This window comes from Herpailurus yagouaroundi, unplaced genomic scaffold, assembly GCF_014898765.1.
Source record: "Herpailurus yagouaroundi ecotype Mexico unplaced genomic scaffold, PumYag 182, whole genome shotgun sequence".
Lineage (NCBI taxonomy): Eukaryota > Metazoa > Chordata > Mammalia > Carnivora > Felidae > Herpailurus > Herpailurus yagouaroundi.
Window position 1 is genome coordinate 8,968,005 of NW_024412413.1, and position 27,928 is coordinate 8,995,932.

The 27,928-nt window shown below is 41.0% G+C and overlaps 1 protein-coding gene across 8 annotated transcripts in view; it reads left to right on the forward strand.

Moving 5' to 3' along the window:
• The window catches only part of ENTHD1 (ENTH domain containing 1), a 104,101-nt gene that overhangs the window by 23,575 nt on the left and 52,598 nt on the right, over positions 1 to 27,928 (forward strand). For 7 of the 8 annotated variants that reach the window (XM_040490769.1, XM_040490768.1, XM_040490767.1 and 4 more), the window contains 2 exons: positions 563 to 805; positions 20,244 to 20,362. In XM_040490769.1, the coding sequence (XP_040346703.1) occupies positions 563 to 805; positions 20,244 to 20,362 (362 nt within the window). The remainder of the gene's footprint in view (positions 1 to 562; positions 806 to 20,243; positions 20,363 to 27,928) is intronic. The other variant, XM_040490771.1, reaches the window with a different exon arrangement.

Consider the following 27,928-nt stretch of genomic DNA (forward strand, 5'->3'; position numbering starts at 1 on the left):
TTTACACCTATATAATTTGATTATAGAGTATGTATTGCTTTTAAAAAGAAATAGCATATTTAAAGTGCAAAATGTCGGGGAGCGGGGTGCCTGGGTGACTCAGTCAGTTGGGCGTCTGACTTCGGCTCAGGTCATGATCTCACGGCTCGTGAGTTCAAGTGCCACGTGGGCTCTGTGCTGACAGCTCAGAGCCTGGAGCCTGCTTCGGATTCTGTGTCTCCCTCTCTCTGTGCCCCTCCCCTGCTCCCACGAGCTCACTCTCTCTCTCTTTCTCTTTCTCTCTCTCTCAAAAATGAATAAGTATTAAAAAAATAAAGTGCAGAATTTCATGTCAATATGGTGATACGATTTAATCATATACTCGTTCACTTCTTAAAGTATCAGAAAAGGGCACTTACTGACAATTCCCACGGGACTTAGGTTTCCTTGTACGTTTGCTACAGATTTTTTTTCACTTTGCTTACGTTGCTTACATTTTCCCCCCTAATTTTCTGTAGAATAAAAAGTCCTCGCCTCCCTAAGGCGTATTTTCTTACCGACGCAAAGCCAACGTGTTTTTCAGGCTATCATATCCGGGAAAAGTCTAAGCAAGTCATGACACTGCTGGTGGATGAAGAGCTGCTGCGCAGAGAGAGGGAGGCAGCGTGTCGGACGAGGCAGCGAACCTCCCACTCCGTGACATTTCCTAAAAGATTACCTGGTACGGCTAACACCCCAGCAGTATGTGCCTCTGCCCACACACCAGAAATCCCTGCCTTGGAGAGGAAGCGTAAGCTTCTTAAGGTTGCAAGGCAACGTAATACAAGTACGTATCATGAACGTTGGCCCCGAATGTAGTAGGTATCATTTAAGAGCAACGAAAAAATAGAAAACGTTGGGGTTTAGTTCTGAGGTATTAATACAACATAAGTGCCACCATTACTGTATTAGGCGTCATGCTGTTCGAAACAAAGACGAAGAATAATACTCAGTGGAAAAATGTATGACCATTTTCTGAATGCAATTATCTGGGATTCACATAAAATGGGATTTGGGGGCTTGAAGGGTATTCAAGTAGTGACTTACGTATTTGGCATCATGATTCACTTTAAGATTTTGATCATCACTGAAACGGGAGACTCAGGGTCTGGGTGTCTGTGCATTTTGTGCTGTTTGCTCCTACCGGTCGAGAAACTGACATTTTCTTAAATGTGCCTCGGAATTCTGAAAGTGCTCTAAAACTATTATGAGACAGTACCTTGTGTTATATAACCCTTTCCTTGGCCTAAAATTTTAAATATGAACCAAACTTTTTAAAAAAGATTTCTTTGGGGGCATTTGGGTGGCTCCGTTGGTTAAGCGTCCGACTTTGGCCCAGGTCATGACCTCATGGTTTGCAAGCTTGAGCCCCACATCGGGCTGTGTACCATCAGCACAGAGCCCGCTTCAGATCCTCTGTCCCCCTCTCTCTGCCCCTCCCCAATTCCCTTGCTCTCTCTCAAAAATAGAAAATAAACAGGGGCACCTGGGTGGCTCAGTCGGTTAAGCGTCCGACTTCGGCTCAGGTTATGATCTCACACTCCTTGAGTTCGAGCCCCACATCGGGCTCTGTGCTGACAGCTCAGAGCCTGGAGCCTGCCTCGGATTCTGTGCCTCCTTCTATCTCTGCCCCTCCCCCACTTGTGCTCTGTCTCTCTCTGTCTCTCAAAAATAAATAAATGTAAAAAAAAATTTTTTTTAATAAAAGAAACATTAAAAAAAGGGAATTCTTTGTGATGTTATGATAGAAATCAGCAGGAAGATGCAATGATCTTTTCTACTAAATTTACTAAAATGTAACGGAATATCATTGTGTTTGATCTTCTGTGGTACAAACCCCGCCGATAAGTTTTGTATAAGGAATGGACAGTTTGAGGAAGCAAAAGCATTAAAGAAATGTGACTCGAAAGGGATGAAACTTTGTGAGGGATGTAGCAGGAGTAGAATGGAATTAAAAGTATTTTCAGAGGCTTGCCTCCTGGCTTTATCATGTAACTTGATTAAGCAAGATCCTGAAAGAACTTCAGGTGTTCAGGATGAACAGATGTTTCAAATGTCAGTTACGTATGGAAATTAAAAGTGTGAATAATAATACCAACACAGACTAATCCTGCTAAAAATCACGAAAGTACTTCTCCGACTCGGTCAGGAGTTCTCGAATGTTCACTCAGTTTGTATTTGTGTGGCCTGGAGATGTGGAAAGGCAGGAAAGGATAGTAAATGCCATCCACATGCTTCTAAACATAGTGGAATCTCTTTCTTTAGGTTAGCCGTTCCTTCGAAATAAACTTCTAGGAGAGATGGAGACCCATTCTGCAATTTTCTCACGGAAGCCTTCAACTCAAACTAATAGGAGTAACAGAATAAAACAGCCAATTATAACTCACCCAGAGTCTTCACCCCTTTTGCTATTTCTGTAACCTTTCTTGGTCTTCCTGCCTCCATTGCTTTTCTCACTTCCTTTCTCTTTCTTTTTTTTTTTTTTTTTAAGTTTATTTATTTATTTTGAGAGAGAGAGAGCGAGAGCACAAGTGTGTGATCAGGGTAGGAGCAGAGAGAGAGGGGGAAAGAGAGAATTCTAAGCAGGCTCCATGCTGTCAGCACAGAGACCAATGTGGGGCTCAATCCCATGAACCGTGAGATCATGACCTGAGCCGAAATCAAGAGTCGGATGTTGAAAGTACTGAGCCACCCAGGAACCCCCCCCTTTCTCTTTCATTATAAACTTACATTAATGTTCAAATAATTTGAACATTTGAAATTTGAAATTTGGCTATCAAGTGGAAATTTGGAGCTATAGCAGTGAATAAAACATAGTCCCTTTCATCATGGAGCAAATATTTTGGTGACAGAGACAGATACTAACCACACATAAATGAAATAGATCTAAAATATTACGTTCGTGACAAGTCCTATAAAGAAAAGGAAGGCAGTATCGGGACAGAGAGCGATAAAGATGACTTTCTTTAGGTCAAAGAAGTAAGGGAAGGCCTTTTGGAGGAGGTGAATATGTAAACAGAGACTCAAATGAAGAAGGAAACAATCCACGTGTATCTGGGGGGTTCCAGGCAAAGGGAACAGCAGGTGCAAACAGTTCTGAAACTGGAATAAGTTTGGCATACTTGACTGAAGCTTAGGAAGTGAGTCTTTCAACTGCTACAGAAGTAGCTGAGCTCTGAGCCATTTTTATGATTCATCCAAGGAAATCAAGTATTATTGCATTATCGTCACTGCTTTTTTTTCTAACCCCAAATGATATTTTATAGCTTTCTGACCCATCTTATTCACTAAACTGAGGTTAGAATGCCTTTTGACAACTTTTAAATAGTCTATCTACCTTTAAATGAAGTTTTGCTACAGTTAATTTTTTTTTATATATATATCACAAGCATGTGTTGAGTATTTATTGTGTTCCAGATACTGTTCTAGGCCTGGGAACCAAAGTGAATGTATTTTCTGCTGTCTTGGGGGTTATATCGAGTGAGGACTTTCAGTCTGTTTTAAAAAAAAATGTTCAAGAAGTTTTAGTGATGATGGCATCATTGAAATGAATTTGTAGTGAGAGTACTATTTCAAATGAGTAGTGAATGTTTGGATGTAAAAATGTGGTAAATTTATTAAAAATCTGTTAAATTACCTAAAAATTTCATTTATCCATCACTATGCATGTATACACATATACATACGGGATATGTAGATGTGTGTGTTTGTGTTCAAAAATAGTAATTGGATTAAATAAGCTTAGCAATACTAGCCATTTCCATGTAGGCATTTGAATCTGAAGCTGTATTTTAAAGGAGGAAAGGAAACTGACAATTTGGTGTGTGTGGGTGGGGGAGGGAGGTAGGAAAATAAATTGGAGGGGCATTTTTAGTGGGACAGAAGACGTAGCAAATGAAGACTTGGAGATAGGTGGATCTATCAGAATTAGGTATTCCCATAAGTGATAGTAGAAGAGGCCACAAAAATGTTAATGGCTTGAACACAAAAGGATTTTCTTTTTTCTTTCTTCTAAAAAGAACCAACAACTAGATATTCTAGGACTGATGTGGCTCTTCATGATGTCGGGGACCCAGGGCTCTTTCTGTCTCACTGCTCCATCAGACTCAGCATGGAACTTCCACTTCCTGATCCAAGATAGCTGCTGGAGCACCAGCCATCACATCTGCATTCTAGCCAGTAGGAAGGAGGAGAGATGGAAAATATGAATACTCCTTCCCTTTAAGGACACTTCTTGAAGTTGCTCATAACCTTTTTGGCTTACATGTTGTTTAGCATTTAGTCACATGGACACTGCTGAAAATGTAGTCTTTATATGGGACAGCTATGTGCTCCAATGAAAGACAGAGAAGCTGTGGTTAAGGAGAAGGAAAGAATAAATACAGGGAAGAGTAAATAGTCCCTACTGTAGTGGCAAAGAATACAAACAAGAAACGAATTAATCATGTTAATACATAGTTGTCAGACTAAATGGAATCGAGACCATAAATTTGAATATGTAGAAAAATGTGGACAGATCACTGAGAATACTCAGCACCGTTCGTAAAGGACGTAATGAGCGGTATTTGGAAATTTCGATTTGATGCGACTAGGAACCATTGTAGGCCTTGAAGAACAGAAGGGATGTTTAGCTTAGTCACAGAACTTAGCTTTCTTATTACTGAAAACAGCTGTTTGTGGCAGATAATTCTTATTGCTTTATGTAGAAATGAAGGCGATACGAATTGAAGGGAAGCTCTGCAAGAGACAGTTGTTTTAATCCAGCATCCTGCTCTCGGGTTATTGAAATGAAGGAAAGGTAATGTTTCAAGATAGAATAGAGAGAGGAAATGGGGTAAGTAGGTGATGTATTGGAGAAGAAAGAGAGAAATTGAAAACGACTAACATTTAAGCTAGAGAGGCAAGTGATGGTATCACACAGGGAAATTTCCATCAGGATGTATTTAAAGATGTCTCCAAATTATTTAGTTCCATTGAAATGTGAAATTGAATGCATTGCTAGAAATCTGATTCCCAGGCTTTAGGATCTAGAGCTGAAACAGCTGTGCCAAGCTTCTTTGCGGTAAATGAGCAAGGGAGAAAAGGTACTTTGGAGAAGGTGTTAAACACACATTACTACTTCTACTCCTTTTTCTTCTCTTCCTAGATGTTTCCCCCAAGTTTTAATTGTGGTAGATAGCTTGGATAGTCTTTGTTTAGGTGATTTTGTTGTTTAGAGGAAGAGACGAACTGAACGATAATTGTTGCCTGATAGCAGGACCGAAAACTATATATGCACCGTTATAACTCAGCTTCTCTGAACTGTAAGCCTCAGGGTTACTTCCTTTCCTTAGAGGTGATAATTTAAAAAGCTGTCGCCAGAGGTGTTGCTTACAACCAGATCAGCGAAGCATTCCCTGTGTTGGTCATCCGATCCTCCACAAAGAGCTCTTTAGTGGTATTATCCTTTGCGATGGAACTTGTATCAGAGAAGGATTACTCTGGTCTATGTGAAATGTAATAGCCCTCTACATCACGGAAATATTGCCCGAAAAATCATTTATGTTTCCTGTTGGACCGAAAGCAAAACTTCAAAATACTTGCCATGCTTTTCTAAGCAAAAACACCAGTGTTAGTGTTGCTTCCTACAGTGAACTTTGTACTAACGGAGTTGACCTGGAGTCACGCTTGGTTGCCTTGTCACATACAGTCTAAACGGCAGGGCTTATGGTCCAAGTGGGAGTTCCTACTAAATCATCTGCATTGATGAATGTCAAACAGCGATTTTTTTTGTAACTTAAACAAATGTACAAAAACGAAAATAACAGCAACTTATATCTCTGTCACCCTAAACCAACCACCACTAACATCTTAGAATATTTACTTCCAGTCTGGTTACTTTTCTTCTTTTGTTTTTGTTTCAGAAAAATCACTCTATTCTTGTAAAAACAATACAAACTCGAAAGTACTGAAGAATCAATCACTTCCAATCCCCTCCCTCCAAAATAGCCATAACTCGTATCAGATGAACATAAATTCTAGGCATTTTTCTGTGCATATACACATTTAGAAAATGGATAACTAGAGAGAATTTTTTTTTAATTTTTTAATTTTTTTTTTAATTTTTTTTGAACGTTTATTTATTTTTGAGACAGAGAGAGAGTATGAACGGGGGAGGGTCAGAGAGAGAGAGGGAGACACTGAATCTGAAACAGGCTCCAGGCTCTGAGCCGTCAGCCCAGAGCCCGACGCGGGGCTCGAACTCACGGACCGCGAGATCGTGACCTGAGCCGAAGTCGGACGCTCAACCAACTGAGCCACCCAGGCACCCCGGAATTATTTTTATAAAAGTGGAATTGTACTAGATGCAATTGTTTTTGCTGAAAAATATTTTAGGCCTACTCCTGGCGGTTAGACTTGCCAGGGGCTCCTAGAAACCCGTTTATTGCACAATAACCAAAGACCCTAGATGACAAACCACCGAGACATTTCTGGCCTCACTAGAGGTATGGGAAGTCTCCAAAGACCTTGCCTTCCAAAAATTTAAATTAATTAATTACTTAAATAAACAAAATAAGAGCAGGACATGTGAGCTGGGGTCAGAGTGGCTTGGAGCTGGTGCCTGTAGGACACTGGAGGTGTCTGCAGGGGTAGAGGTGTTTAAGGGCGCTTGTCAATGGTTTTTTAAAAAACGGTCTTGGGCCTCACTTGAGCATTGTGAAGGAAAGCCTCGGTTTGCTGTGCAGAACCTGGACACTCGAGAGGGCACTGAAGTGATTCAAGATAATTTTCTTTGGAAGAATAAAGCTCATTTTGTGAGTTAGTCCCACAGGATTCCCACCAATTAAGATCAGACAGTGAGCTCACAATCTGTGTCACCAATCCAGGAAAGAAAAGAGTAGCCTATTTAGTCCCCCAAATATTGTAGGTAGTAGAAAGGTCAGATACACGATGTAGAATAGCTATGTAAGTATTTAGATAAGGAAAGAATACAATCATGCTGTTGATTTGGGGAGATTATGCACGTGTAGGGGAAAGGCATATGGAAAATCTCTGTATTCCCCTCTCAATTTTGTTGTAAACCTAAAACTGCCCTGAAAAATGAAGTCTTAAAAAAAAAAAAAAAAGACATACACACAAGCACAAGTGTCAAAACTGGATTTATCCTTCTCTAAATTAATCTAATTATTCAAATGTCAGTTGTATCTGCAATAGCCTGGCTCCTTGGGCCAAACCAAACTCTAAAAATTAGAACTATTTTACTTAAAAAAAAAAAAAAAAGATTATTAGGAACGAATGTAGGAATTTGAAACATGGAAACTTACAAAAATGAGAAAAAACTCTGAAATCGAAATTTTAATTTAGTGAACTAGAAGCTATGTCCAAAGGAAAACACTGAAACAGTGTTAACACACAGAGGACACATCTGCAGGGGAATGACACTTACCACGCCAGTCACCTCTCCTCTTCGGCTACAGCAGAGGCAAGATGACAGTGATACAGCATTTTCAAAGTGCTGAGAGAAAATAACAGCCTATAATTATGTACCCAGCAAAACTGTCATTCAAAGATAAGGGTGAAATAGTCACTTACAGGTAAATAAAAAACCTGGAGCTTAGCACCACGGGACCTTTGTGAAAGTATATACTTCAAAAAGAAGGAAAATTATCCCAGGGGCACCTGGGTGGCTCCGTCGGTGAAGCGTCCGACTTCAGCTCAGGTCACGATCTCACGGTTCGCGGGTTCGAGCCCCGCGTCGGGCTCTGCGCTGACGGCTCAGACAGAGCCTGGAGCCTGCTTTGGATTCTGTCTCTCCCTCTCTCTCTGCCCCCTCCTCCATTCGCACTCTGTCTCTCTCTCTCTGTCTCTTAAAAATAAATAAAACCTTTAAAAACAAATTTTTAAAAGGAAAATTATTCCAGAATAATGGTTGGAAATGCAAGAGGGAGTGATTAACAAATAATAAGTATGTATATGAAATAAAACGAACACTTTCTGTGTAAAATAGTAATGTCTAACTTTTGAGTTTTAAAAACAGACAACTAAGGGCGCCTGGGTGGCTGAGTCGGTTAAGTGTCTGACTCTTGATTTCAGCTCAGGTCATGATCTCATGCTTGTTAGATCGAGCCCCACCATCGGTCTCAGTGCTGGGTGTGGAGCCTGCCTAAGATTCTCTCTCCCTCTCCCTTTGCTCCTCCCCCCCACTCGAGCACACACTCTCTCTCCAAAAATAAATAAATGAAATGAAATGTTTTTTTTAAATATGGATTTTATAACTGACTATGTTATAAAGCCAGTCTTAACACTTCAAGCAATCTGTGTTACACAAACCACTTTTTCTAGCAAAAATGCAATGAAGTTTGATTTTTAAAAATGCACATCAAAATTTTTCATGTATTTAAACGTGGAAGATATTCCTTTTAAAATCAGATAGAAAGACATGTTCCCATTCTCCTTCTGTTCAGCTTCGTACTGCCCCTAGCCGTCACAATAAAATAAGTAAGACAAACTAAGAGCATCAGTATTGAAATGGAATAAAAATATATCTGAGATGTAGAAAACTTGAAGGATCTATAGACACATTAGGAATAATGAGAGGGGCACCTGGGCGGCTCAGTCGGTTAAAAGCATCCATTTCTTGATTTGGGGTCAGGTCATGATCTTGCCGTTAGTGGGTTCGAGTCCCACACCAGGCTCTGTGGTGACAGCCTGCTTGAGATTCTTTCTCTCCCCCTCTCTCTCTGCCCTTCCCCTACTCACATCCACATGTATGCATGCTCTCTAAATAAATAAATAAATGAATAAATAACTTAAAAAAAAAAAGAAAGAAGGAGAGTTTTAGCAAGATGGATGGCTATTATATCAAAATATATAAATCAAGTTATATTTTCTTATGTATCAGCACCAAACAGTAAACATATTTTTTTAAATACCATTTATAATAGCAAAAAATCATTATTTACTTAAGGATAAATCTTTTACAAAGATGTACAAGATCTATACACTGAAAATCGTAACACTTAACTGAAATATGTCAAAGATGACCTATACAAATAGAAAGATATTCATGTTTGTTTATTGAAAAACTCAAAAATGTGAATATCAATGGTCTCCAAATTGCATAGACTTAGTGGAGGTTTTCCTCAAGCTTGGTGATACTGACGTTTTAATCCAGATAATTCTTTGTTGTGGGGGCTGTCCTGTGCCGTGTAGCATGCTTAGCATTATCCCTGGCCTCTACCCACCAGATGCTACTAGCAACATCTCTCCCTGTTGTGAAAACCAAAAATATCCGCAGACGTTGTCAGATGTTTCCTGAGGACGAAAATTGCCCTCCGTCGAGAACCACTGATTCAGTGCAATTGTAATCAAAATCCAAAAAGGATTTTAAAAATTGAATGTAATGGGCTGATTCCCAGAGTTATCTGGAGTATCAAAAAAAAGCTATCAAGAATATCCAAAACATTCGTGAGGAAGAATAAGATGGGCTTGCCTTTCTGGATAACGAGACTAAAGCAATTGTAATCACGACAGTGTGGTATGGATGCAGGGATAGGTGCGTGGGCCAGCGGGACAAGTGTAGGACCCAGCACACAGACTTGTACAACTAGGTTATCCTCATATATGACAGAGGTGGTGTTTCACATTGGTGAGGAGAGGGTGAACCACTTCATGAATAATGGTGGGGCAATTATTTACCTATATCGAAAAAGTGAAATTAGGTTTCTACCTCTTACCGTGCACAAAAACAAATTCTAGAGGAATTAAGGACTTAAAGGAAGGGGGGAAAAAGAAGGACTTCAAAATGTTTAGAAGAAAATAAAGGAGGGGGCGCCTGGGTGGCTCAGTCGGTTAAGCGTCCGGCTTTTGACTTTGGCTTGGGTCATGATCTCACAGTTCAGGAGTTCGAGCCCCACATCTGCTGTCAGTGCAGAGCCTGCTTGGGATTCTCTCTCCCTCCCTCTCTCTCTGCCCCTCCCCTGCTCGTGTGCTCTGTTTCTCTCTCTCAAAATAAGTACATAAACATATTAAAAAAAAAAAAAAGGAAAGGAGAATATCTTTTTTACATTGGATATGGAAGGATTTCTTTTTTTTTTTTTTTTTAAATTTTTTTTTTCAACGTTTATTTATTTTGGGGACAGAGAGAGACAGAGCATGAACGGGGGAGGGGCAGAGAGAGAGGGAGACACAGAATTGGAAACAGGCTCCAGGCTCTGAGCCATCAGCCCAGAGCCTGACGCGGGGCTCGAACTCCCGGACCGCGAGATCGTGACCTGGCTGAAGTCGGACGCCTAACCGACTGCGCCACCCAGGCGCCCCTGGAAGGATTTCTTAAACGTTACCAAAAAAGTACAAGCTATTGAAAAAGCATTTGTCACTTTGACTCTTGCGGTAGGCAGAAGACTGAGAATAAGCCCCAAGGACCTGTGCCTCTATGGAATCTCCTCCCCTTTGAGGGTGGGTATGACCTGTGAATGAGAAGAGGTATCACTTCCATGATTATGTTACATTGTACGTCACCAAGGGAGTATCCACGTGGGCTTAATCCAATCGCACCAACCATTTGAAAGCAGAGTTTTCTCCAGCTGAAGGCAGAAGAGGAAGTCCCGATTTCCAAATGGGAGAAGGATTGGATGCACCCTTACTGGCTAGAAAATGGAGTGATAAGGAACGCAAGTGGCTTCTGGAAGCGGAGACCCATTGATCCCTGGTGGCCAGCCGGCAAGGAAAGGGGGACCTCCGTCGTACGACCACAAGGAAACGGAGTTCTGCCAACAACCTGAATGCTCTTGGAAGTGGATTGTTCCTCAGTCTCCAGATAGGAGTCCAGCTTCACTGACGCCTTGATTTTGGCCTCGTGAGACCCAAGGCAGAGAACCCAGTCAAGCCTGCCAGGCCTGCTGATCTACATAATGAATGGCTGTTGTGTCTTAAGCCAGTAAGTTTGTTGTAATTTTTGGCAGCAACAGAAAACTAACAAGACTTATTAAATTTAAGAATTATCTTGCCATCAAAAAACACCATATAGAAAGTGAAGACGGTCCCGCACTAGGAGAAACATTTCTAACATATGTAAGTGACAAGGGATTATCCAGAATATATAAGGAACTTTTACAAATCCATGAGAAAAGGACAGCCTCACTGAAAACTGGGGGGGGGCAGATCAGATATGGAAAGCATTTCCTAAAAAAAAGAGGGAGGAAACACGTACGGCCGAGAGACGTTTTTTCCGAATGCTCAACCTTGTATTGTGATACAGTAGCAACAATTCTGAAATAAAATATGTGAAAATGCACAATTGCAATAACTTGAAAAACCGTCTAATGCCATATTGTGAGGAATGTCCTTCTGTTCCTTGAAGTATATTTTCTTGTGCATTTGGAATCTATTTTTGGCATGCCATCTTCCTCTCTCTCTCTTTATTGCTTCCCCCTGCCTCCTTTCTCCTCTTCTCTTAGTTTCCTCCTGGAATGTGTGTCCTCAGTTCCCAGGTCCTTTCTTCACATCTTGCTGCTGCTTAGGCAGCTCCCTCTAGGCAGTCTGGTTTTTGTTTTTAAAATTTTTTTTCAACGTTTATTTTTGAGACAGAGCATGAGCAGGGGAGGGGCAGAGAGAGAGAGGGAGACACAGAATCCGAAGCAGGCTCCAGGCTCCGAGCCGCCAGCACAGAGCCCGACGTGGGGCTCGAACTCACAAACCACGAGATCATGACCTGAGCCAAAGTCGGACTCAACCGACTGAGCCACGCAGGCGCCCCGAGGCAGTCTGGTTTGAAGGCAGTGTAGAGTAATGGTGAAGCACTGAGGTCCTGGCACCTGACCGACTGGATTTGAAGCCTGCCTTGGATTGTGTGGCCTGTGTGCCCTCGGACGTGCCGTTTCATTCAGCCTTTGTGCTGCAGTTTCATTTTCTGTAAAATGGGGCCGACAGAGTGTCTGGTGTAGAATTGTCATAAGGAGTAAACGAGGCGATACAGGTCCAGCACATACACCCTGGCGGTTGTTTGCTCAGATAACACTTAGCGATTTCTCGATGCTTCCCACCATGACCGAGACCAGTTTGTTCTCTCCACCAAGTTGCAGTTGGTGTGCTGTTTCTTATTTTATCCCTTTTCTCTGCAGCAGCGAGGAAGGGGAGCCTTCAACAGGCCACATGCGATCTTGTTTAGCGTATCTGGGCTCTGCTCTGTCTTCTGAGCCTTTTGCACGGGACCCCGCTCGTTCTGTCCAGTTGGGAAATAGGTCCCGGTGCCGCGGGGGCAAGAGCCGCCCTGAGCTTCACATCATCCGCCCAGTCCAGCGTGAAACGGTAGTTTTCACTTCCGTTAAACCGTCAGCGTCTTTATTTACTCGCTCTGTTACACCTTTTTTTTTTTTTCTTTACCCATTTCCATCTCTTCTCAGTCATAAGGAGGGGAAAAAAGGATTGTCTACTCAGTTCCCCTTTTTCCGGACATGAGGATAGTGATGAGAAATCTCCGAATCTTTGCAACCCATCCCTGTCACCTTGGTCAGTAGTTTTTTTCCTTTTAAAAACTACTTTTGGTTATATCTGTTTCCATGTTAGATTGCTGTTGTAAAATTTTTTAATTAGTTTTGACTTAAAAAATTTTTTTGTTTAGCGTTTATTCATTTTTGAGAGAGAGAGAGAGACAGACAGGCAGAGAGCAAGCAGGGGAGGGGCAGAGAGGGAGGGAGACACAGAATCCGAAGCAGGCTCCGGGCTCTGAGCTGTCAGCACAGAGCCCCATGCGGGGCTCGAACCCATGGACCGCGAGATCATGCCGTGAGCTGAAGTCAGATGCTTAACTGACTGAGCCACCCAGGGCCCCCTAGTTGCAGCTTTTTAAAAACCTCTTATTCAGTTTTGGGTGATGGAAACTGTTGTCGTTTCAGTGTACTATCTTCACCTGGGAGTCGGCCGCTGAATACTTAATCCTGCTCGTGCAGTGACTGTCTGCTCGTCTCGGTAGCTGAACAGTGAACACAGTTGGAGCATTTTCCTGTTCCCCATTATTCTTAAGTTGAGAACTGCCGGCAGTGTCTCAAATTTTGTGTGCTATTGTTAGCAAAACGCCGAAGTAAAATGGCTTTAGCTCCCTTTTTAAGGTCTCCTGCAACAAAAGTTTGTCCTTTCTCCCCTTTTCTTGTCTACCTATTTAAAATCGCATTTTTAAAATCTGCTTAAACATCTCTGCTTTCTTATTCTGTGTCTTTCTCTGTTTTCATTGAAAAAAAAAATAAAAGCCTTTTCTCCACTCATCTCAGAATTCACCTTTCAAAAGAGATTTGCAGTGCTCACGGGCTGCGCCCCGTCTCTCGGCAGGCACGTCTCAGAAGCAAACAGGAACAGACAGGTGGTGTCCGTAGTGGATGTTGTGTGGCACTCCCAGATCCCCTCTTCAAGATCAAGGCACTCATGCCCTCAGCTGCTGGGAAGATTGGCAGCCGAGGGGTCTCAGCTCAGTGAAGAGAGGCTGTTGACCCAAGACCTGTTGGACGCGGGCGGGCTGCTCCCTTGCTTCGAGGCAGGACACCTGTGAAGAGCCATCCCAGCCCCACAGCGCCTGGCAGGATTGGTCAAGGCCTCTGCCGCAACCCCATTACAGACCAGTTTCTCCCCTGGCCCCGTCCTACCTTCCAGGCTCCTCGTGGGTCCCATTACAGAGAGCACTCCCTAATGAATCTCCCTCTTACACATTTGAGCCTTGGGATCGGTTTCCTGGGGAACCCAACCGACGACCATGGCTTTTCCTCAAGGTTTAAAACATAGGAGTATCATAATTTGTGTCTGTGCATGAAGAAAGAGAATTATACAGCAAACGGCGCAAAATGTTAACAGTTGGTTAACCTGGCCGAAGAGAGTGTGGGAGCTCTTCGTACTCTTCTTGCCGTGATGTTTGTGTACGTTTGAAATGACTATAAAATGGAACTTGAAAGAATTAAGACAAGTATCAATCACTTGCAGTTGCTTAAGTGCAGTTATGCTCCAAGACAGGGAAGTTGGTAAGGTTCCAGACTCATGATTCTGCAAAAGTTAGATACATAATCACCATGAGACTTCCATAGCTTACCAGTTCGTTAGCCCACCGCGCATTTTCTTTGATGGGTGCGTTTGTTCTGTTTTGTTTTTTGGTTTTTTGGTTTTTTTAAAAGCTAATTGTGTTAAGTAAATGACTTAATTTACTTAAATTACCTACACTGATTGAAAGGACACTGTCAATCCGTAGCAGCAACGTTTATTAGATGCTAGATAATAAGTGGGACAATTGGGGAATTTACTCAATTTGTGGAGCCTTCCAGTTCCAGAATGTGCCGTTGCCTTGTGAATGTCTGATGGCTTGGATGTCAGTTCGATATCTCATCTAAGAAGTACCACGGGGTCTGCCGGTTCTGCTCTGCGGTATTATCTGAGCGGTACAGGCTCATGAAATCTACCGCCTCTCTCTCGATGGTTTCCTCACGGCACCTCCAGCCCTGGTATCTAACCTCTCATCTTCCAAAGAGCCGATAGCATCACTGCTTCCGTGCCTTCCCTTCTTCCTTTGGGGTTTCACAATCACACACACACACGAGTCCTCCCGGCTTGTGACTTCACGGTCTCAATTGATACAGGGCGTATGAGATCAAAGGGACTTCATCGCCGCTCTGGGACTAAACGTGTCCTCCCTTTCCCTTTGCTTGTGAAAACCCAGAAATAAGTGTTGTGCAGTCACCTAATTCAGTTAAGCACACGTCACTTCCAGCTGAAGTGTTGCGCTGATGCTAAAACAATTTCTGAACGAATTTCCCGAGACTCGCTCTATTCCAACTACATTTCTTCTTGCCCCTAGAAGATTATTTCATATAAGTTTGTAATATTTTAACTATTCTAGCCTGAAATAAATGCATCTCCAGATAATCAAGGTGTTTTTTTTTCTTTCACAGTTCTTGCTGTTATTCAGTTTTCCTCATATTTTACTTCAAAACTGACTTCCTGCAACTATTATCAATCTACCTCTGTGATGTCTAAACCTAAGTCCGCATCACTTCCAGGATAATTTTATTGCTCAGTACTCAAAGAGTGATAAGAAAGGTGGCTTCTGGGGCGCCTGGGTGGCTCAGTCGGTTAAGCATCCGACTTCGGCTCAGGTCATGATCTCGTGGTCCGTGAGTTCGAGCCCCGCATCGGGCTCTGTGCTGACAGCTCAGAGCCTGGAGCCTGTTTCAGATTCTGTGTCTCCCTCTCTCTCTGACCCTCCGCCGTTCATGCTGTCTCTCCCTGTCTCAAAAATTAATAAACGTTAAAAAAGAAATTTTAAAAAAAGGTGGCTTCTGATGAATCACATGAAAGTACATAGATGATCTAAGCCTCAAACCACTACTGTTTGCCAGTATTAATTATAAAATCTCCAAGTCCCAAATAAGTTCATCTTAATTATTCATGTTCATGTGAAGTGACGAGAAAATTAAAAGAACGATTAATTGCGAAGTCCTTATTCTTTCTTCGGTATCTTTGGCATGTATCATACTCGCTCCTTTTTGCCCGCATAGTTCCTCCTGCTTAGGATCGTTTCTCATTCACATTCACCAGGATCCCAGCCATCCTTCAAAGGCTTGTTCAGATTTTACTTCCTATTTGAGGCGTGTTCTGACTACTCTGGGGCACACAGATTTTTTTTTTCCCCCTGTAGGATGTCTATTCCTAAAGTTAGTTAATTTAAGAAAGCTTGGCATGGTATTGTTTTCCTCTGGTTGTTTCCCATAAGTCTGTATGTCAGACTTATCTCCCGAGTCAGACTGTAAACTTTCTGAAGGCAAGGATCACTGCATCCTACACCATTGGTTTTCAAGTTATTTTTCTTGGATAGCCCCTGAAAGATTTTGAAAAATGACATTCGTCCTTGTTCACTGTTAAGTCGGCATGTGAAATTGTACACTAAGTAACTGCAAAGGACAGGATTCAAAATATTGAGATTAAAGACCAAAGAGAGCAAAATGAAATCGTCCCCTGAGGCTTTTACGTGGAGCTAAAGGAATCTGAAATGCTCTTGGGATCGACACCTCCAGTCGTTCATTTGAAAGAACCCACGACGTCTTTAACTGTTGGAAGTTTTGCATCATTCCCTTTACTCCTTGAAGTCATGTTTCTCTTCCACGTCCCTCATAGGACTCCATCCTAATAGAAAGTGTTGTTATGCTTGAAAGTCTTCTCTACATTAAATATGTATGTAAATGGAAATTATTTTTCTAAATTTTCTATGGCCAGAGGCTTTGAAGTGGTAAAGTATTCTTTCTAGATTGACTTGTCATTACAATTACTTTTAGTACACAATTGATCAAAACCCAAACCACATAAATGTATTATAAATTTTTATAAATACTTACTAAGCATAAAGAATAGAGTTTTATTGGAAATACATGTTTCTGTGAGATACGTGGAATTCTTTGTTTACACACGTGAATATATATTGCTTATTGCTAGAAATAAGCAAGGTTCAGCATAAATCCTGTTTCTCTTTTACATTTTTATAGGTGGAAATGCTGGGAACACTCGTTCACATAAAATTGTAGGTGGGAACAGAAGGTGTTTTACTACAGCATTGTCACTCCGTTCTATGAATTCCTTTCGAGCAACATGCCAGAATTATATATTGATTTATTATAAAAATGTTTTTCATCTCTTGTCAACTGTTAACTTGATTAGGTCTTTCTTCAGTGTTGTTGAAAGCAAAGAATTGGAAACAACCTACTTAGAAAAAGATTTGTTAAACAGTCATTAGGGGTAATTTACTTTCTCAGTTTCTGAGAATAATATCGAAAAACCTTTACTAAAAGTTATCAGATGACTATTAATGATACTAGTCACACTTAAAATTTTTTTTAATGTTTATTTATTTTTGACAGAGAGAGAGAGAGAGCGAGCATGAGTGGGGGAGGGGCAGAGAGAGAGGGACACAGAATCCAAAACAGGCTCCAGGTCTGAGCAGTCAGCACAGAGCCTGACGTGGGGCCCGAACTCATGGACAGTGAGACCATGACCTGAGCTAGAGTCAGACGCTCAACCGACTGAGCCACCCAGGAACCCTGATACTAGTTACACTTTAATTTAACCCAATACACTCAGAAAGTGGAAAAAGAAAAATATTAATTCTAATGTACCTGTCAATATAATTTTTAAAACAATTATTTTAAAAATTTTTAACATTTTTTTATTATTTTTTTTAATGTTTATTTATTTTTGAGAGAGAGAGACCGTGTGCAAGCAGTGGAGGGGCAAAGAGAGAGGGAGACACAGAATCCGAAGCAGGGTCCAGGCTCTGAGCTGTCAGCACAGAGCCCAACGTGGGGCTCGAACTCACAAACTGTGAGATCATGACCTGAGCCGAAGTCAGACGCCTAACCGACTAAGCCGCCCAGGTGCCCCTTGAAACAACTATTTTATGTTTCATATGCTTTAAGTATATTTCAGCAACTGTTGAGAACTACAGATTTGGTTCATTCAATTTCTGGAAACTGTCGGCCATATTTACCTCACTGTCAAAGCCAACTCTTATAAGTCAAAACAGTTGGCCAAATCAGATTTAAACTTTCTTCTTTTTTTTTTTTTTTTTAATTTTTTTAATGTTTATTTTTGAGAGACAGAACGTGAGTGGGTGAGGGGCAGAGAGAGAGGGAGACACAGAATGTGAAGCAGGCTCCAGGCTCTGAGCTGTCAGCCACAGAACCTGATGCAGGACTCAAACTCACAAACCTCAAGATCATGACCTGAGCCGAAGTCAGACACTTAACTTACTGAGCCACCCAGGTGCCCCTTGCACTTTCTCTAGAAAACATTTTACTTTGTTTGTTTAAATAGACATGTAATAGACACTCTGGTTGTGTTCACACTCCTGAATTCTTTTCCTAAGAGAGATGGCGAGGGCATGGAGCCTTTGTCAGTTTGTTGGGTTGATGAAATGAGGTGCCCCGCCGCCCCGCCCCCCCTGCCCCCGGCCCCGTGCTTCCCTTCTTTCCTCTCCTGGGACTCTTCCTCAGAATGATGCATCTCTGACAATAGCTGGGGATGAAAAGCACAGGACATTAAATGGAAGTTGTTAAATACAGCTCCCCCATACTGTAGTATGTCTCAATACCAAACATCCCAGGATGGACGAAAATACCCTGTTACTCATGCCATGCATTGCCATTAAAAGAAACATGCGTAAACAGAACAAATTGTGGAGCTTTACTTTGGGTTTTTCCAGCCTTGATTAAAAGAGGATTCCCTGGGAATGCAAGCTGGTGCAGCCACTCTGGAAAACAGTATGGAGGTTCCTCAAAAAACTAAAAATAGAACTACCCTACCACCCAGCAATTGCACTACTAGGCATTTATCCAAGGGATACAGGTGTGCTGTTTCGAAGGGACACATGCACCCCAATGTCTATAGCAGCACTATCAACAATAGCCAAAGTATGGAAAGACCCCAAATGCCCATCAATGGGTGAATGGATAAAGAAGATGTGGTACATAGACACAATGGAGTATTACTCAGCAATCAAAAAGAATGAAATCTTGCCATTTGCAACTACGTGGATGGAACTGGAGGGTATTATGCTAAGGGACATTAGTCAGAGAAAGACAAAAATCATATGACTTCACTCATATGAGGACTTTAAGAGACAAAACAGATGAACATAAGGGAAGGGAAACAAAAATAATGTAAAAACAGGGAGGGAGACAAAACAGAAGAGACTCATAAATAAGGAGAACAAACAGAGGGTTACGAGAGGGGTTGTGGGAGGGGGATGGGGTAAATGGGGAAGGGGCATCAAGGAATCTACTCCTGAAATCGTTGCACTAGATGCTAACTAATTTGGATGTAAATTTTAAAAAATAAAAAATAAAATTTAAAAAAAAATAGATAAGACAAAAACAATCCAGTAAAAAAAATGGACAAAAGATTTCAAGATAGTGATTACAGGAAAATAAATGTAGGCAGCTTTTAAGCATATGAAAATATGCTCAGCTTTGTTCCTTCATAGTAAGAGAAATACACATTAACCAGAACAATACCATTTCCCATTTATTATATTGTTACAAATCTGAAAGTTCCATAACACAGTGTGTGCGTTGATGGAGGGCAACTGGAGATTGCATCTAAATTGGAAATGTAATCCTTTGACCCACGGATTCTACATGTAGCACTGTAAATTTCACATATATTTGCACACATTAAAAAAGACGTACAAGATTTAAATAAATACATAAGTAAATAAAAAAGGATTCCCTATACTAGTCTTTTCTACTATTGTTTGGTGTTTAGAGGTTCTTGTGTTTGCAGCATAAAGGAAGATGAGACACAGGAAGGTGGGGAGAGGCTAGGCCTTTCTTTGTAAAGTGGGAGGAAATTGATTAGGAAAGAGAAGGAGCTGGGCGCCTGGGTGGCTCAGACAGTTTCGCTTCAACTTAGGCTCAGGTCATGATCTCACGGTTCATGGGTTCCAGCCTCTCGTCGGGCTCTGTGCTGACAGCTCGAAGCCTGGAGTCCGAGTCTCCGTCTCTGTGTCTCCCTGTGTCTCGTCTCCCTCTCTCTCCGCCCCTCTCCCGCTCGCTCTCTGTCTCTGTCTCTCTCTCTCTCAAAAATAAATAAGCGTTTAAAAAAAATACAAAAAAGGGGCAGGCGCCTGGGCGGCTCCGTCGGTTAAGTGTCCAACCTCAGCTCAGGTCATGAAAACGGCAACTACAAAACCATTCAGCAAAAACGTATAAGCAGAACTATCCATTTATTTTCATCGGCATATTCTCTTACGTTGAATTTTTTTTTTTTTAATTTCGTTTAAAAGCAGTTTCTCATCATCTAACCTATAGGTCATATATGTGACCACATGAAATTCGCCCTGCAGTAATAAGGTTCTTTTACATCTTAATTAGACTGATTCTAGTTGTCATTCCTACTTTGCTAAGAATAATGTTCAAATTCTGTTTTCTATGCTGTATTGTACCTTATTTTTAAAAAGCTGTTTCAAGTAATGAAGTGTAAAATAAAATTGTCGATGGTAGAAGAGACTAGAATCAAAGTTGTATTTTTAAATCTGCCTGAATTAGCCGACTATAATACAGGGATACATTAAAATGACCACTGGCAGATGATGTCTATGTTGCAGACAAAATGGGTCTTCCGGAGTAATTAACTTAAAAATTGCGAGCTGATGTAAAAACATTACGATTTTTTTTTTTTTTTTTTTTTGCCAAACTGAAATCTTAGCTTTCTGTTGTTGACAGAAAACGCCCCCAAGGCGGGATTGAAACAAGAGCGGCGCCAAGACATCCAATTGCCTAGTGGGACTGTGTTGTCCCAGGAAACACCACCAGTCGAGACGAATGTTTGGAAATCAACAGAGGTAAGTCATTGTGGCAGTTTCCTGTTGCCGCTGTAACAAATTACCACAAACTCCCGTGCCTTAAATCAGCACAGATGTGTCATTTTGCAGTTCTGTAGGTCAGAAGTCGGACACAGGACTCACTGGGCTAAAAATCAAGGTATCATCTGCAGCCTGCCTCCCTTTCTGGAGGCCTGAAGGGAAAATTTGTTTCCTTGTCCTCTCTGGCTTCCTGTGTTCTAAGAGAACACTTGTCTTTTAATTTTACTGTCTTGTTTTACCCCGTTTTAAATAAGAACGCGGTTAAATTACGAAGGTTTTCCGTTAAAGCTCATGCTTTAAAAAAAATCTTCCTAAAGAAATTCTTCTTTATCCTAATAGAATAAAGCTCTCTTATCTTCTTCTAAATGAAATCCTCGTGTCCTCTAGAATTTTACCACATACCATAAGAGGGGGGTCTTACGGTCTTTATACCTGTGGATAAACAGTGTTTAATTTATTGTACAGTCCATCTCTCTCTACTCATCTAAAATAACTTTTTAAAAGATTTCAGGAAGTTGCAGAAATAGTACAGACTCCCGTGTACCCTTTACCCAGCTTCTCCCAATGTTGGCATCTTATATAACTGCGGTGCAACATCAAAATGAGGAAATGGATGTTGGTATGTTACTGCTAACTAGATTACGGATCTTATTCAGTTTCCAAATTTTTAATTCACTATTCAATTAAAAAAATTTTTTTAATGTTTATTTATTTTTGAGGGAGAGACAGAGACAGAGCACGAGTGGGAGAGGGTCAGAGAGAGAGGGAGACACAAAATCCAAAGCAGGCTCCAGGCTCTGAGCCGTCAGCACAGAGCCCGATGCGGGGCTCGAACCCGTGAACCGTGAGATCATGACCTGAGCTGAAGTCGGATGTTTAACTGACTGAGCCACCCAGGCACCCCTCACTAGCTGATTTTTTAACCTCCATTTGTGTGTGTGTGTGTGTGTGTGTGTGTGTGTGTGTGTGTGTGTGTAGGGGGAGTGCTATGCAATTTTATTCTAAATATAGATTCATGTAATCACCAAAAGAAATCCCTCATGCTATCCACCCATCTCATTCCCCACACCCCAACCACGTCCTCCCCTGACGACCACTAATCTTTTCTCTATCTTTATAGTTTTATTATTTCTAGAATGCTATGTAAATGAATTCAGACCATATGTAATCTTTTGAGATCGTTTTAATTTTTTTCACTTAGCATAATGCTCATGATGTCCATTCAGTTGTGAAGTTTTCGTATCTCTGGGATAAATGTCTAGGGGTGTGATTGCTAGGTTGTATATTAAGTACCTACTACATGTGGTAAGAAACTGTCCACCTGTTTCCTAGACTGGCTGTACCATTTTACATTCCCACCAGCAGTGTAGGAGAGACCCAGTTTCTCTGCCTTCTCACCAACTTGTGGCATCACCGTTTTTATTTTGGCTATTCTAATAGGTTTGTGACGATATCTCATCATGGTTTTTAGTTGATGTTTCCCAAATGGCTAATGATGCTGAACATCTTTTCGTGTGCTCGTTTGTATCATCGTCACTTCTCTTCGGTGACATATATCTTCATATCTTTTGCTCATTTTCTAATTGGACTGATGATGGTTTATTACCGTTGAGTTAGGAGAGTTCTTTGTATATTCTGGATACCAGTGTGTTTCTACTTGTGCTCTCATCCATGAAGATGTTCATCTTGTTTTTGAGCATGACCTGTGTCTTTAATTTTCACATTTGTATTTTTCTCTTTCATTGCTGTGTGTTTGGGGAGGGAAGGTATCCCCAAAGTTTGAATTTACAGAACCATCTTGACTGGAAATCTGTTCCATTTAAGACTGTTTACAATGATCTCATCACTCATTTGTTTTTCTGTTTTATGTGTGTTTCTCCTTCTAGAAGGAAAGCTCCTTGAGAGTAACGACCATTTTAGTCTTCCTCATTACTGAATCTTCACTTGCCAAATTTTTGTTAATGAAGAAATGACTGAATGGTAGACACTCAATTTTAACTTCCTTCTCTTCCTCCCCTGTGAAAGAGGCTTGTTTGGTCTTCTGTTTTGTTTAGTGTTCCCTGCCACAGTTCCTATGAGAGTGGCTGGAATTATTTATTGACCTTCTGATCCCAACCCTTTCCCTGAACCCAGTTAGGTATTGGATTTGCCTGATTTTCTAGCAGCCCAGAAAAGTACATAAAATTACAATTTCACTTTTCCCTAATTGCATCACAGCCCACGGACTGAAAGAAAATATGTAGATCGTTTCAAAAGATATGACATTAAGCAAAATTATTTTTATTATTATTGTTATTTTTTTAAGTTTATTTATTTTGAGAGGTAGGGGATGAGGGGAGAGAGAATCCCAAGCAGGTCCCGCGCTGTCAGCACAGAGCCTGATGTGGGGCTCGAATTCACGAGCTGAGATGAAATCAAGAGTCTGACGCCCAACAGACCGAGCCACCCAGGCACCCCAAGCAAAATTATTTTTAAATGTGCGGTCAGTTTTGTTTACTGCCGATGGCTTTTAAGGGAGAAAATAGACTTGAATAATCTTACATGCTTTGGAGCCTAACAAAGACATAAAGTGCCACCTAGCTTTTTTGTATCAGTCCCCAAATTCTCATTATTATTGTTTTTTTCTGACTTTAGAGGAAACTGCTGTAATTGATTTACATCATTCAGCATCTTATATCAGTTAGCAAAAAATGGTGCCCTTCTCTCAAAAGAAGTTTGAAGTTAGATTTCTCTTTCTCAAAGCGTTACTATATCATGACACTATTCCATCATTTTACTGACGAGCATCTCTCTTATTACTGTCAGGAACATTTGATGTGACCCAATATATCCTCTCCAGAAATCTGCTTTTGTGGCAGAAGACAAAACCTACCAGGCTGAACAGTGAATCTAATTGTTGTTGCCAAATGTACTACATCTACATTAAAATTCTCATGTTCTTAATACAGAATGAGAAAGAAATGATACTGTTGATTGCTTAGGCAGATGAAGGGGGCTTAAAAATATCTTCTAAAAACTTTAAATAGAAATCTCTTTATTCTCTTTCTACAAATGAAAGGATGATCTAAAAGCAGTAAATAAAATTCTTAACAGAACAGGGCATTCAAAAGCAGAGCAGAGCTTGCTTGTGGTACTTTCAAAACTCAGGAAAGCCTTTAAACGTACAGCACTTAGACATGGGTATGTGTTCTCTCTAGGTACTGCCCAGAATCTTTATTATTGAATTTGATAATTAATAAGGTTATTACGTAGCCTTTCACCACCTCCAGAGACCTTCCTCTTTTCCTGTTTGAGGACGTTCAACAATGAGGGGTATGATTTTTTTTTTTTTTTTTTTTTGGTCACAGTTGTTTCTATAGCAACCGATAGGGATGCTATGAATTGGTTCACGCAGAATTAAAGCTGACCAAAGCCTTCAGTCTAGTTGTGAGTTTGGAAGTGACGGGAGATAAATGTTTATTTCCTCCTGCTTCTGTTTATTATTTTGTTAAATGAAGAGTAAACAGTTTTTATCCTTGGGCTTATTAGCATATCATTTATTATATTTGCAAAACTTTGAACTCATCAAAGCTGTTAGGGAAATGGAAATTGTACCTATTCTAATCATGCTAATCCATCATCCCCTTACTTCGTTTCTGCATCATTGCTTTATGCTAAAAAGCCCTTTTTTATTTTCATGTCTGTACTTTTATTCTTTTCAAGTTGGAAGATACTTGCTGGAAAAAGTTGAAACAATATGAAAGGGTCAAGAGTGAAAAACAAAGTTTCTTCTTACTTCTCTATACACCTTCAGTTCCTTCCTTCCCTTGGAGGCATCCGTTACCAACTAGGTTCTTAGAAATCTGGGAGGGAAATTTTCTGTGTCCAGGCATTTCTTTTATCTAAGGATTCATTCCGTATATACTGCTCTGCAGCATGCCTCGAACTAAACAATGTATCTTGGACATCTTTTTTATTTATGTAATAAATGCAAATGTATTCATGTAATAAATGCAATGATTTGGTGTGTGTTGTTCCACATCTTTTTCGCTAAACTGTAGATCATGGATGTCTTTCTCTATCAGTATGGATAGCGGTGCTGTATTCTTTCTTATTTTTAAAATTGCTTAATGTTTATTTATCTTTTGAGAGACACAGAGAGCGAGTGGGGGAGGGGCAGGGAGAGGGAGACACAGAATCTGAAGCAGGCTGCAGGCTCCGGGCTCCGAGCTGTCAGCACAGAGCCCGACGCGGGGCCTAAACTCACAAACTGCCAGATCATGACCTGAGCTGAAGTCGGACGCTTCGCCGACTGAGCCACCCAGGCGCCCCTAGCTGTGCATATTCTTGATGCATAAATGAATCTTCGCTTATTTGGCCATCCCCTGTTGGTAATCATTTTGGGATATTTTTATGTTTTTGTCTATTAAGAGCAATATTGTAACAGCGGTTCTTGTACACATTTTATATGATGCTGTCCTAAAAGGGGACTCGCTGAGAGATTATATTTATTTTTAGTTTTGAAAAGTACTGCCACACTGTCCTCCCAAAAGTTGCACCGATTTATGCCCACCAAAAGCATAGTTTTGCAAATACTGAGTATTATCAAACTTGTACACTTTTTTGTCAGTCTGAAAGGTGGGGAAAATTTGGTTTAATTTATTCCATTGTAATTGCAGGTAAGACTGGAAGAACTTTTCACATGTTTCTTGGGGCTTTGTGTTTCTTTTTTTTAAGTTTATTTATTTACTTAGAGAGAACATGTGAGTGGGGGAGGGGCAGAGAGGGAGAGAGAGAGAATCCCAAGCAGGCTCCTCACTGTCAATACAGAGCCCGATGCAGAGCTCGAACTCACAAACCGTGAGATCACGACTTGAGCGGAAGCCAAGAGTCAGACACTCAACCGACTGCGCCACCCAGGTGTCCCTGTGTTTCTTTTTTATTATTAACTCTATTCATCTCCTTTGCTCGTTTTTCTGTTTGGTTTCTCATCTTTTTGTTATCAGTTTCTAAGAGCTATTTGGCTATTAAATAATTAGCTCATTGTCTGCTTCTTTATCTCTTTATTCATTTCCAGGTTTTCGTGTGATTTTTTTTTTAATATTTTTTTTATTATTTTTATTTTTATTATTTTTTTTAACGTTTATTTATTTTTGAGACAGAGAGAGACAGAGCATGAACAGGGGAGGATCAGAGAGACGGAGACACAGAATCTGAAACAGGCTCCAGGCTCTGAGCTGTCAGCACAGAGCCCGACGCGGGGCTCGAACTCACGGACCGCGAGGTCATGACCTGAGCCGAAGTCGGCCACTTAACTGACTGAGCCACCCAGGCGCCCCTCGTGTGATTTTTTAATTTTATTTTTGGCTTTTTTTTTTTTTTTTTTTTTGCCTTTGCAAAGGGAAAACATACTGCTCTTTCTTTGTCTCTTTTTTTCCTTTCACACCTGCCGTCGCACTTCACTTCTGACACAAGAGATGTGGGTTTTCCACACACCCAGCTGTTGTCTACAACACTAGCTGGGTGTGCTGCAACTTAACTCGATTCTGACACTGTCTGCCTAAAGATGGCATCAGATTTCACAGGCTTAAGTGCCCAGTCCCCAAAGCTTCCTTTCCCCCACCTCCCATTTCAGATGCCAACTGCAAATCTCGGGCTGTCACCTGTACTTCTGACCTGCTGTAAATCCGGGTTCCCATGACCCCCTCCTCGGGTTTGATCACCCGCTAGAACAGCTTAAGAACCCATGGAAATATTTACTCGCAGATGCTGCTTTATTATATAATAAAGGATGTGATAAAGGGTGCAGATGAATTGCCAGATGTAGAAACGCACAGGGCAAGACCCAGAAGTTTCCCTAGTGCAAGAGTTTAAGTCCCCATGGAGTTGGGCTGTGTCACCCTCCCAGCATGTCCTGTATTCACCAACCCAAAAGCTCTTTGCACCGCAAACATTTGGGATTTTATGGTGGCTTCATCAGATGAGCGTGACTGATCCTTTATTCCATCTCCACTCTCTCTCCCCTTCCAGGGGGATGCGGTGTGGGACTGAAAGTTCCAGGCTTCTAATCATGGCTTGGTCTTTCTGGTGACCAGTCCCCATCCCGAAGCTGTCAGGAACCCACCAAGAGTCACCTCACAAAACAAAAGACACTCTGAGCTCCCAGAAAATTCCAAGTGATATAGGAGCTCTGTGTCAGGAGCCAGGGTCAAAGACCAAATATTAAAACAAAAGATGCTCCTAGCACTCCTCTCACTTAGGAAATTACAGGAGTTCAGGGGCTCTGGGCCAGCACCAGGGACAAAGACCAAATATATATTTATTATGACTCCCATATCACAGCCTTAAAGCAGTCTTTAATTTTCATTAAAAAGTAGTCAAATTTGCCTTTCCATTACGGCTTCTAGATTTTAAGTCATTCTTAGAAAGACCTTCCCTAGTCTAAGATTTTATTAAATATCACCCTGGCTTTTTATTTTAACAAGCTATTTTTTAGATCAGTTTTAGATTCACAGCAGAAGTGAGTAGAAAGTAAGAGATTTTTCCATATACCCGATGCATACCCCCACCCGCCTCTGCCCTGTATGACCTCCCCCACGATTACCATCCACCCCAGGGTGGTACATTTGTTATAATCAATGAACCTAAATTAACACTCATTACCATCCAAAGACCACAGTTTACATTAAGGTTTGCTGTGTGTTCTGTGAGTTTTGACAAATGTATGGTGATATGTATCTGCCATTATAGTGTCATAGAGAATGGTTTCATTGTACTAAAAATCCTCTATGTTCCATCTATTTATTCCTTTTCCTGCTAACGCCTGGAAACCACTGATCCTTTTACTGTCTCCTTAGTTTTGCCTTTTTCAGAAAGTCATATGGTTGGAATCATACAGTATGTAGCCTTTCCAAACTGGTTTCTTTCATTTAGTAATATGCATTTAAGATTTCTGTGTCTCTTTATGGTTTGATAGCTCATTTCTTTTTTTAACGCTGAATAATATGCCATTGTCTGGGGGTGCCTGGGTGACTCAACTGGTTAAGCATCTGACTTCTGATTTCAGCTCAGGTCCTGATCCCATGGTTTGTGAGTTCAAACCCTGCGTCGGGCTCCACACTGACAGCATGAAGCCTGCTTGGGATTCCCTCCCTCTCTCTCTCTCTCTCTCTCTCTCTCTCTCTCTCTCCCCCCCCACTCATGTGTGCACTCTCTCTCTCTCAAGAATAAATAAATTTTAAAAAATATGCCATTGTCTGGATGTACCACAGTTTATTAACCCATTCACCTCCTGAAAGACATCTTGGTTGTTTCCGACTTTTGGCAATTATGAATAAAGCTACTATGAACAATTGTGTGTAGGTGTTTGTGTGCACATAAGTTTTCGACTCTTTTGGGTAAATACCAAGGAGTGCAATTGCTAGGTTGTGTGGTAAGTGTAGGTTTAGTTTTGTAAAAAACTACCCTAGTTCTTTTGTGCTTTAATTTTTAAAATATAGTTAAATGCTATCCATCAAAAAATTATTTAATGAATGAAGAGTGTTAAAGATTCACCTTTAAATTTGT